This window comes from Acyrthosiphon pisum, chromosome X, assembly GCF_005508785.2.
Source record: "Acyrthosiphon pisum isolate AL4f chromosome X, pea_aphid_22Mar2018_4r6ur, whole genome shotgun sequence".
Classification (NCBI taxonomy): domain Eukaryota; kingdom Metazoa; phylum Arthropoda; class Insecta; order Hemiptera; family Aphididae; genus Acyrthosiphon; species Acyrthosiphon pisum.
In genome coordinates, this window is record NC_042493.1 from 19,047,904 (window position 1) to 19,059,671 (window position 11,768).

General features: G+C 29.7%; 2 protein-coding genes across 2 annotated transcripts in view; both read left to right on the forward strand.

Moving 5' to 3' along the window:
* Positions 1 to 4,999, forward strand: part of LOC103310521 — a 10,474-nt gene extending 5,475 nt beyond the window's left edge. The window contains exons 2-7 of the mRNA XM_029492162.1: positions 1,949 to 2,172; positions 2,236 to 2,457; positions 4,053 to 4,133; positions 4,211 to 4,491; positions 4,571 to 4,733; positions 4,817 to 4,999. Of these exons, the coding sequence (XP_029348022.1) occupies positions 2,139 to 2,172; positions 2,236 to 2,457; positions 4,053 to 4,133; positions 4,211 to 4,491; positions 4,571 to 4,603 (651 nt within the window). The 5' untranslated portion in view covers positions 1,949 to 2,138 and the 3' untranslated portion in view covers positions 4,604 to 4,733; positions 4,817 to 4,999. The remainder of the gene's footprint in view (positions 1 to 1,948; positions 2,173 to 2,235; positions 2,458 to 4,052; positions 4,134 to 4,210; positions 4,492 to 4,570; positions 4,734 to 4,816) is intronic.
* Positions 5,000 to 5,756: 757 nt separating this feature from the next.
* Positions 5,757 to 9,435, forward strand: LOC107884843. Its single transcript, XM_029492865.1, has 11 exons — positions 5,757 to 6,125; positions 6,621 to 6,701; positions 6,773 to 6,871; positions 7,271 to 7,433; positions 7,508 to 7,690; positions 7,780 to 7,851; positions 7,921 to 7,980; positions 8,058 to 8,129; positions 8,228 to 8,299; positions 8,364 to 8,561; positions 8,622 to 9,435. Exons 1-10 carry the CDS (start codon positions 5,757 to 5,759, stop codon positions 8,453 to 8,455), a joined length of 1,263 nt encoding a protein of 420 aa, XP_029348725.1. The 3' UTR covers positions 8,456 to 8,561; positions 8,622 to 9,435.
* Positions 9,436 to 11,768: the final 2,333 nt, after the last annotated feature.

Below are 11,768 nucleotides of genomic sequence, written 5' to 3' on the forward strand. Positions count from 1 at the left end.
TTAATCTTAATAATTCAGAGTCAAGCTTGTTATAATCCTAACAAAAATATATTTTTTTAAATGTTAATTATTATTTATTTATTTATTTAAATTAACTATAGTAAATAAAATAAATTATACCAAAATCTTTACCAAACGAAACATTTAAAATGGTCATAATAATTATATTTATTATGTCATATTGTAAAGGTACAGTAGTTACTGACAATAACAAAACATTTTATTATGGCCATAAGTTGATGACAAATATTATTATATACATAGATAATGTGTAATAATGAAAAAGTACTTACTCTTTGAGCAGCAAGTACAAGTTTTTTGGACCTCGGATTCATATTAAAAATTTTCTTCTTTTATTTTAAAAACTAATAAATTATTTTTTATCAGTTTTATCCTTCTGTGCATAATACGTCAATGAACTTTTGGAGGTAAACAGCACGGATATAGATACTATGGTTGCACGACGGCCCATATTGGATCACAGTGCTCAGCGGCGCCGAATGTTCTTATCAATTCTGACAAAAAGTCGCGTTTTACTAGCGCCCTCTACAACTACTACTAAGTACGGTAACCAAACCGGGTTACCTAGCCACGGTGGAGCGCTAGTATGTCGCGACTTTTTTTTGTATGGATACTATGTATGTATTTATGTAACTTGATAAGAACATTTGGCGCCGTCATATTATTGTTCGTTGTGCAACCATAGTATCTATATCCGTGGTAAACAGCCAAATTCACTACACTTTTTGTTATCATCAAATGAAGTTAGGAACAGTTTTTTTTTTCATCGAATAGATAAACTTATGAACATAAAATTAGAATTAATCGTATTTTCAAATTTATTTAAACAAAGTAAAATTGAAATTAATTTGATGGTAAAATTACCAAAAAGCAATGGCACGTTTTGTAAAATAGAGAATTGATGCCCTATGTAATTAGTATAGAAAATGATACGTTTTGCTTTGAGATTGGCAATAACGCGTTTTGGAATGATATATGGCAATGGGACGTTTTGACGTAACAACTACTTGAGTCCTATATTTATATTATGGGCAATAGCACGTTATGGAACAAAATGGCAATAGAACGTTTTGGAAAGTAATAATATAGGCAATAACATATTTTGAAACAAATACCGATGTTAAGATCGATACCACTGAAAAAATAATCGTGATATCGAAAAAACAATTCCAAATTCGTATTCCCCAGCATATTTACCATAAGAATTGATATTTAACTCGATTTTAATAAAAATGGCAATAGTGCGTTTTGGAATGTCGCCCTTCATATTATATGGGCAACAGTTTAAAAAAGTAGAAACTGAAAAATTCGTTTTAAAAACAGACCTAGCCAATATTTGCTGCATAAGCTTTGATGGCTCAGTTTTAGTAATAAATCCATAGTACAGAATGACTCAGAAATCAGTTTAATTTGCTATAAATTTGAAACAGTAACTGATTTGTATTTAAGTCCTTTACCATCTAATAGTATTGGAACTTATTTGTGTAGAAATTTATCAGTGGAACTCGAGGTTATTTCACTTAACTCAGTTTCACACAAGGCAATAAAGTTTCCTTTAAATAGTTTAGGTGAATTTGCAGTCACTTCAATTTTACATTAATAAAACTACATTTTATATTGTGAATTATAAATATTAATTATTGTTTTTATGTCTTAGTCATGATGGCAAACGCAAAAGAAAATGTTTTATTTTATATTTGTAAAATCCTGTTTGATAAAAAAAATGCACCCATGGTTGCTATTGTGCCTAACATATGGGTACAAAATTGTAGCAACATGTATTTTTGTTTATGGCCACCACAAAAATGTCAAGTAACAAAAATTATAAAGTCGGTTGTTTTACCAGACGAAGAAATGTGGTTTCAATATCCTTGCAAAATATTTAAAACATTTGGTTTGTTAATATAAATTATATTTTATTTTTCAGTACCTAATATATTTCAATTATTGGAACATATGAGGAAGCTAGAAGTAAATTACCAAAATATGAAAATAATGATGATGCAGTAAGCTCGAATATTGAAAACCGAGGTTGTGGAAAGCGTAAGAAGAAACCAAATACTTTGAAAAGGAATTCAGATTCAGAATCAGATAGTCATTCACCATCAATTATAAATATGCCAGAACCTCCTACTTGGATAAGATCTCTTGGTATGGATTTTTTTTTGTGCTATGTTACTTATTACTTGTTTCATTTATTTTATTTTTTATTAGATGATTCTTATAGAACATACAAATTAAAACCTTCTATTAACAACACAAATCTAGTTTCACCAAATCAAATTAGGGAATCTACAAAATCTACAACCAGTCAAACGACTTCAGTGTTCAAAAAAGTCACATCAATTTTTACTACTCCAGTTCCACAGAAATATAATAACGATAATAATTCAATTTCAGAAAACAATTTGACACAAATGAATTTACTTGTTCAAGGTAGTGTACTTAAAATTAAATAATTTATGTTATAAAGTTATTGCTTACTAACTTGTCAAATATTAATATCAAATATATTGTAGATCAGCTGCTAACAGAAACAAATTCTGACAATTGTTTGTTCAATTACTTCCATCTTCAAGTCTGGTGACAAATCGAACGTCAGAAACTACAGACCCATCTCCATACTAAGTCATATAGCGAAATTATTTGAATCTCTAGTTTTACTTAATACACAGCCATCTCTTAATGCAATCTTAATCGATGAACAATATGGTTTTAGACCAGGGCGCTCCGTTGCTATGAACCTAACTATTTTTAATAACTTTGTATTAGAAGCGTTCGATAATAAATCCCAGGTTGATGTAATCTTTACTGATTTTGTCAAAGCTTTCGATCGAGTTGACCACAACTTCCTTTTCGAGTTTCTCTACAAATCTGGGTTTGGAAAAACCTCTTCTGTCCTGATTCAAATCTTATCTGTCCGGTAGATTCCAAAAAAAAATTGTAAAAATCTATGGATGTAAGTCTGAGGTCCTTCCTATCACCTCGGGTGTTCTCCAAGGTGGCCATCTTTCACCCTTTCTTTTTGCATTATTCATCAATGACATAAAAAATCCCTAATTGTAATTTCCTCGCCTTTGCTGATGACATTAAAATGTTTTGCCAAATTGAATCTACAGAGGACTGTCTTGCACCGCAGGTCGAACTCAATAATCTAGTTATATAGATAAACTATATCGGCCTCCACTTAAATGTCAGCAAATGCCAGTCAATGTCATTTTTTCGCAGCAGAAATGTCATAGTTCACAACTATACCATCAATGATATTGTGCTTGAATCTGTTACAAGTAAAAAAGACCTAGGGGTTCTTCTTACCAGTAATCTAAATTACCACTCACATATCTAATCGATAGGTTGCAAAGCCTTTAAGATGTTAGGATTTATAAGACGTGTGTCATCCGATTTTTAACTGTCCTCCTCATTAAAAACTCTCTATTGCTCTCTAGTTCGCCCTTTATTAGAATACGCTTGCGTCCTATGGGATCCCTACACTGCGTCCGCCTCATTAATCATTGAGTGTTCAGAGGCTCTTCCTCTACATTGCAGGTCGTGTCCTGAAAATCAATCACCCTGTTCATGACTATACACCTGTCCTACATGAACTATGCCTAGATACCCTAGCAGACAGAAGAGCTAATGTAAATCTTAAATTCCTTCAGAGAATTATTGATGGTACATAATATGATGCACCTACTCTCCTTTCCTGCATACAATTTCGAGTACCTCAACATTCCACACGTTTCACTGCCCCATTTGTCATCCCCTTTCGTACCTCCAATTATAGTCGTAATCGCCCCATGGACAGGCTAATGCGTCTGGCAAATGAGTCTACCACCTTTCCGTAGGTTAGTTCTAGTTACCAACACTGCTACAATCCTAACTATACTTTATTCTGTGAATCATTTCTAAACAAATTGTCTAAAAAAAAAAAAAATGTAATAATAGTGTTTCAAAAATTACTTTACCTTTGTTAAAATTGCCCTAACAGGCGTTAATTAATAATAAATAAATAAATATCAAAAATATTGTAGATCAGCTGCTAACAGAAACAAATTCTGACAATTGTTTGTCACTACCCATGTTTGAACACGATAATGAATCTCATAATGAAGGTATATTTTCTTCTGCATAAGCATAAATGTCATACTTATTATAGCTATGTGTTAAATATTTATGTTTTATTTTCTAGAAAATGAACAGTATCAGCCTTCATTATCCGGAGCCGTGGACTTTTCACATGCTACAATACATTTATTGCAAAAGCAAATTTTGTTAGTTCAACAAATTATAGAAGGTCAACAGATGACTAATAAATTATTAACAAAATTAATCATGAGCAATGGAGAATCTAAAGCCCAATCGACAATCAGACAAAAATGTTCTGAGCATTTCATTCTGCCGGCTAAATCTATAGCCGAAGTGTGTGATGTTGAAGAAAAATTGCAATTGTCTGCATCACGACAACTAATGGTATAATTAAATTACTCAGCACCTAATTATTAAAAACGACCATAATAAAACAGTAATTCAAATTGAATTTTAATTTTAGATCAGTAGATTACAGCAATGTGGGGGAAGATAGCAGAATGACACTACCACATTGGTATTAAGAACATTATTAACAGACCATTGCGCATTTAACTACAACTTTGAAGGTCGAAATTCTGGAAAACATGCTTTCAAAGATTTGATAATGTTCAGCATTCTACTAGGTAAGACTATTTTTAACTAAAAAGTGTTACTTACCCAAATTAAAGTTATCAAATTAATTATGCTATTATTTTAACCTTTTAAGATGTAACTATGATGAAACATCCAACAGGATCCGAAGATGTGGTTAGGTGTAGAGTTAAAAACTGGTTACGCTTAGCACCAACCCGGGAGAAATATAAAAAAAAATAATAATAATATTAAGTGGTATCGTGGTACCTGGTGTATATAGTGTATTATAATTTATAATTTGTAACTGTTTTTTTTTTAATTTGACAACTTTAAATATAAATGTAAATTTTACTGTAAACATCATTAAAAAAGTTTAAAAGCTTTCATTACAACAATTTAATTTTGACTCAACATGTTTAATTGTTATAATTTAACATAATATTATTTACATATTATATGTATTGTATTTTATGGGAGTGCGCACTTTTCCAATAATTATTTATTTATACCTATTCAAATAAATAAATTTTGTGTAGCTATTAATTTTTGTATTTGAATATATTAATTACATTTAATGCCTATTCAACTGTAAATATATACATTTACCCCAAAATGTATAATAGTTAATAAGTAGACTTATTATAGTCAATAATGGTAAACATAAAAATTATTGTATAAGACTATAGTCTGTATACAGACTATTTTATTAATATACACATTAAATTATATTAATTAGTCAAGTATCATATCTTATACAAATAATAGATATTTTATATACATCTAAAATGCTAGTTTATATACCAATAAAATACAGTCTTAAATATGTATATTAACAATATACATTTAGACTTTAAATAGTTGTCTCATTTAGACTTATTTTGGAACATAAAAAGAACATCTATTATACATCAAAAATAGATATTTTGATCTAATAAATGATATATATTGGACATCTAATAGACAGTGACATGTTAACTAGTGATATTCTAGTATATTTACTAGTGATATGCTAGTGATATTCCAAATACATTTTTTTTAACTATAACAACACTTGTAGACACCCAAATGTGGCAATGGAAGTAAATGTTCAACAAGCTCTAAGAGTTGTACAGCAAGCTCGAAGAACTGTTTCACCCCCCATACCAGCTGATTTGAGGTCAATGGGAGAGACAATAGCCTCTGTTAAGTGGCAAAGTCGTCTGTCATTTGTGGCAGATGATATCAACAATGTATTGTACTACCAAGGTCCCCTTGAATTTATTCAAGACGGACATTCAATATTTGGAGGTTTATTGTTTGCAAACATTGATTTTATACGGCATCATGCACCATTCCTCCGAAGAGCTCAAGTTTTAGCCGTATATGGCACTTTTGGAGTAGTACCAAATTTTCCAGGAGATATTGATCAATTAGTGACCATACATGCAGTCCTGGATAACATTGTAAGATTAACCAAAATAGAAGTTTCTATATTTTCAAAACAATTCCTGATTAATTACTGTTGGTATTAATGCAATTTAATATCAACAGATTAATATTATAAATGCAAAAGTATAATATAAAATATCATTAGTTATTACTTAAACTAATCAGTTATTAATTGTTTTTTTTCTATCTTGCAGTCCATTCCTCTTGTTTATGCACTTACAAATCAAAAAACAGAATCGGTATACATAAGATTGTGGCAGTTTTAATCAACGGATCTATCTTTTGAACTTTTCGAATGGAATAGAATGCAAGTTATTGCAGACTTTGAAATGGCTCAACGAAATGCTATTTGAAGAGTATTACCGGATTGTCAATTAGTTGGTTGTTGGTTCCATTTCAATCAGGTTAACACATTCTCATATAAAATTTGAACTACAAAAATAACATATTTTATCATTCAAATAAATCGATTTATAGTATAACGTTGAATAAAATATTTTTGATTACAGAGCATTGTAAGATATATTCGAACACATGGCATGACTGAAATCGTTCGTAACAACTATGGTGTAGCCACTGTTATCCGAATGGTAATCTTATAAAACCATATAATTTTCATCCTATAATAGTTTATAATATTTACTTATTGTTTTAATAAAAGATCACTGCACTACCAAATTTACCACCAGAAATGGACCCCCAATTGCCAATTGACTTCCATATAACTGGAGGATTTTTTGTGATTCCAACAATTGGCGAGGCACATGGACATAATGAGATACGTTGATGATATGTTAAATTACATTCAACATTACTGGATCGATACTGTAGGTCCAGTTGGATTTTCAGTGTACGGGTTAAATATACGGACAAATGACTATGTGGAAAGTTTCCATAGCATGCTAAAAACCACCATTGGTCAACATCCTCCAATTTGTACATTCTATGGTAAGTTTTGTAAAATATTTAATTAAGTGGTATAATATATTATATTATTTATATTAGATAATTGATATGAATATTTTTGAATACAGACAGACTTCGTTCAGTAGAATCATGAGTTAGAAGAGAAGCCAGGCAAATAATAAATGGACAACAGGTTAAATTTATTTATAATTTATTATTTCCTGTTGCTTAATATTTTTTTTTCCTTTTTTAGGTTCGTAGATCAATTATCACAAGCCGGGATAGAAATAATGAGGTCTTACAAAATGCTCTCCGACTAGTAAGGAATGGTCGATATAATACTGCATCCTTCCTTAGAAGAGTCGCACATGTGGTGAGAGGATACTTGAACAATCAAATCGGTCCATTATCTAATGGTAAATATTAAGTTTTAGTCTTCTAATAAACATGTATAAATTATATATTTATATACCACTCACATTTTTTATAGTACATCGGGAAGATGAGATTCAGCAGTTACCACCAGTTCCACTTGAACCGCTGTTACCGCCTCCTCTACTGGAAAATAATGGCCGTCAAATAGCACAAAGACGAGGACGTGGAGGGCGAGATAACCGTATTATCCCTCAAATTCCAAGACGCCGCGGACGACCTCGTGGTCAAGTGCAACCAGGTAGAGGTCGTGGGCAACTAGTAGAAAAGTTTACAACCTAATGATATTTTAGATTATAAAATTATATATGTTTTAACTATTTATTCTAGATGTACTTGTTGAACCAGCAGTAGGAGAAGATATAGTTATCGTCATTAGACCGGACTCTCCTAATTTTGAAGGTTGGCATATTATTTAATTTTTGAAAGTACTTTATAAGTTTTAGTTATTAATACCAGATGTACTTGTAGAACCAGCAATAGAGGAAGATGAAGTAATAGTCGTTGGACCGAACGAAGCCAATTTTGAAGGTATATTCACAAATCATTTTGACTTGACTTTGAATCAAATTTTAACAACTGGTATTAAAGTATATTTCTTTGTTTAGATGTTACTTATGAAGAAGGATTTCATCAACCAGTTGAGCCGATTGTACAACCAAATTCTCCTGAAATTGAAGGTATTTGATAATATGTTAATCAAACACTAATTAATATTTAAACAAACATTTACAAATTTGAGAAACACTTAACAAAGAATTTAATATAATTTTAATAGTACAAAGTGTAGTACCTGATGTTATTATAGCAAAACAAGCAAGGCCTCTACAAAATATACTACTTGTCAATGGTAAGCTATAGTCTATAAGTAAATTAATGATAAACATTTAAAATACCACATCATTTGTATACAGATGATCATCTATTAGATAGGTGTTTTATCTGTCATAATGACCACGCAGATGTTGGTAGTGCAAACATTCTTATCCCATGTGGACATGGATAGTGTTGCGATTCATGTGGATTAAGGCTCAACAAGTGTCCAATATGCACAGACCAATTTCCACGGATGCAAAGAATCCAGATTATGCACATTAACTAGGGAACACAGAGTAAATACTTTAATTAATTACTTTATTTTATATTTAGGCAAGTCATTTTTTATTTTATAGGAACCTGGATACAAAATAACAACTTGGATGATCCGACTGGAAGTCAATGCTTGGGATGCACAAGACAAATGAGGGATGTACCAAATAGGGCACGATACATCTATATTTATTGCGGGCACGGATGGTTTTGTTCAGAAGTTGAGTAAGAAGTTAGTGATACCACACTTATTTCAAATAAACAATCAGTAATTTATTAGTTAAGTTGTTTCTACATATTTTAGCTCACAACATTTTTTCAAACAGAGTAAAAAGGACATTATATCATTTTTGAGGAAATGAAGGAAATGAGGAAATTCATTATAAATGTAAGAAATTAGTAAATTAGTCATACCAAAATACATTTAAGGGATAAAAATGAGATAAATAGTTTTTAATTATTAAAACAGAAGTTAAAATTTGAAATAATTTATGTATATCTAGTATGCTAGTATGTTATTAATGGAATGCATGGTAATTATTCCCTGGCCGTTCTTTAACTGAGCTTAAAGTGGCACAAAATAGAGAGTGAACTATAAGTTATTGAGCGTTCCATGAGTGAAGACCATAAACTAAAATAAATCTTGTTTTTTTTTTTAATTGTATATGTCATTTCCTTGTAAAAAATAGTGGAGGAGGGTCCTTGTGGTCATTAGTATTTCTCACCTCTAAACTAAACACCTATCTACCCCATATTAGAAACTTAATTATGAAAATTTCTATTTTAGCAACAAATTCTTTTAATTTAAGCTCTAGCACCCATTTCTCCAGAAGTGTGTGATACTTAGATAAGTAAGCAAATATTAAGTAAAACAGTATGTTTTTGAAATAAAACAATATAAATTACTATAGAAAACATAAATTATATTTTTTATAGTTAATAGTACGTGCATACTTACTAAGTTCAATCAATAATACGTGTAAAATACGCATAATAAATTGTGGTTCTCAGAATGCCAGCATATAAAATTACAAAATAAAGTGAATATAATGTAATAATTTCATAATATGAAATAGTGAACGCTAGGACACATTCAAACATTAGGTATTTCGTTGAACATATTATATTAATTTAAAAAAATGTTTAAACTTTTAATTCATGTCTAGTATTGCCTACACAATAAATTTAGTGAAATACATGGCTATTTGCATTGTATAATCAGTAACCTATATTGTATGGGAAGCGTTTTGTTTGATGTACCTAAATGGATTATCCAAAATCTTATAGCAATGGGTAATAAGATGTAACTTACCAGATTATCCTGTATCGTGATCTTACAGATACAGTTGACACCAGTACACTAATACTACAGTAGTAAAGACTTACAAGTTCTAAGTCCTGTTTTCTAACTTCTTAGAGTTATTTCTTACCATAAAATACTCAAATGACAAATACCGGATTTGTGAATGGTTCGATATTTCAAATGGTAAAATTGTACAAAACTTAACTATTGTCTGTGGCCGCTGGCCGGACATCGGTGTGCTGTGTGCAGGACACTGGACACTGGAAAATGGTATTATAATTTATAATATTATAGTACTATCACATTATGGTATTATCAATAGTTTTATATACCTAATTACTATTTACTATCGTTGTAAAGTAGGTATCGTGGTAAAGTATTATCGTGGAATTTGATAGTCAAAGTAATTTATGTTCGAAGCATATGCACGGATGGCTATTAAAATATAAATTCGGAGTAATATCATATCGTAACAGTAGTTGTTTGTGGTAATAGTTATATCCCTGTTTTAAATTAAAAGTATTACTAGACTGTGGTATTGGCTTTTCATTTTTTTCATTTGAAGATTGTAAAAAAATATCCAGTCTTGTTAAGTATTCGAATTCAAATACAATGTTTTTAAAGTATTTTTTAAATATTCTGAACACTTTTTAAGATTATTTTTAACATAATATAAATACTTGTATTTAAATACCACAAAATTCACTTTATTAATTATTTTTCACAACAATTTGGCATCAATAAAAATACTATTGTTTTCATTGAAATAATATTAAATCGGCTTGATCTGCAAGTCTTAACTACAAGATTAGTTTTAATTTTACGGTAAATTTGTTATTTCTGGTATCTTGTGTAATCATAATAAATATATAGATGTTCACATATAAATATATAATTATATAAATAATCGATATTTAGCAATCAGTAAAATAATTTCGTTATTTTTATTTATTTAGTTTAGTTATTATTTGACTCTTTCATTTTTGAACATTTGAAAAAAATAAGAGATCATAAAACTCATACTCATTACCTAGGGCATGATATACAAAATGAGTTAATTGAGATAATGGCCAGCGAAATAAATAAAAAAATTATTCAAAAAATTAAATCTGCCAAATATTACGCCAGACATAAGCCGCCAAGAGCAACTTTCTTTAGTTATTAGAATTGTAGACATGAGTTTAGACGATGAATTTACAAATCCTACTATTAAGGAATTCTTTATAGATTTTACAAATATTTGTTCTTCTACTGGGTTAAATCTTTCGAATGTACTTTTAAAAAAATTAAAAGATTATGATATTGAAATAGCTGACTGCCTAACTAGTGGACAGGGTTATGATAACGGTGCCAATATGGTTGGTCAATATCAAGGTGTCCAAAGTAGAATTTTAAATCAGAACCCTCGAGCTTTGTTTATGCCTTGTTGGGTACATAGCCTCAATCTAGTTCTAAAAGATAAGGACTTGCTACAATTTCTATAGAAAAAGAACTTTCAGAAAAAATAAATTATGAAGATTATAATAAATTATTTTCCATCTAAAAAAGCTAGAAAAATTAAAGAATTATAACTGACAACATTTTACTTTAACAATTTATTATGTATTTAAAATATAAAGAATAATAAAAAAAAAATATTGTTAATAAAATTGTTCAGCCCACTCATTTTTTTAAAATTTGTTTATAAATATAAGTTATTACTTATCTACTAGTATTTTAACCTTACTTATTAGTTTATTTTCTATGCAAATAATAATATGATTATACATTTATCATTGATTGTTTTGATTTTCTGTACATATCTACTTAATGTAAAATAATTGTTGGTTTTAAAATCGATGGACAAAATTATCTTTTGAATTAAATCTATAATTAGTTTGGAATGGGGATGTAATGTATAAGATACGAATGAGGGCCCCACATTTTT

Coding starts and splice junctions, on each gene's coding strand:
- LOC107884843 (XM_029492865.1), top strand. CDS start 5,757: ATGGAAGTAAATGTTCAACAAGCTCTAAGAGTTGTACAGCAAGCTCGA. Junction 6,702..6,772: donor TAGCCACTGTTATCCGAATG/GTAATCTTATAA, acceptor TTTTAATAAAAG/ATCACTGCACTACCAAATTT. Junction 8,130..8,227: donor AAATTCTCCTGAAATTGAAG/GTATTTGATAAT, acceptor TAATTTTAATAG/TACAAAGTGTAGTACCTGAT.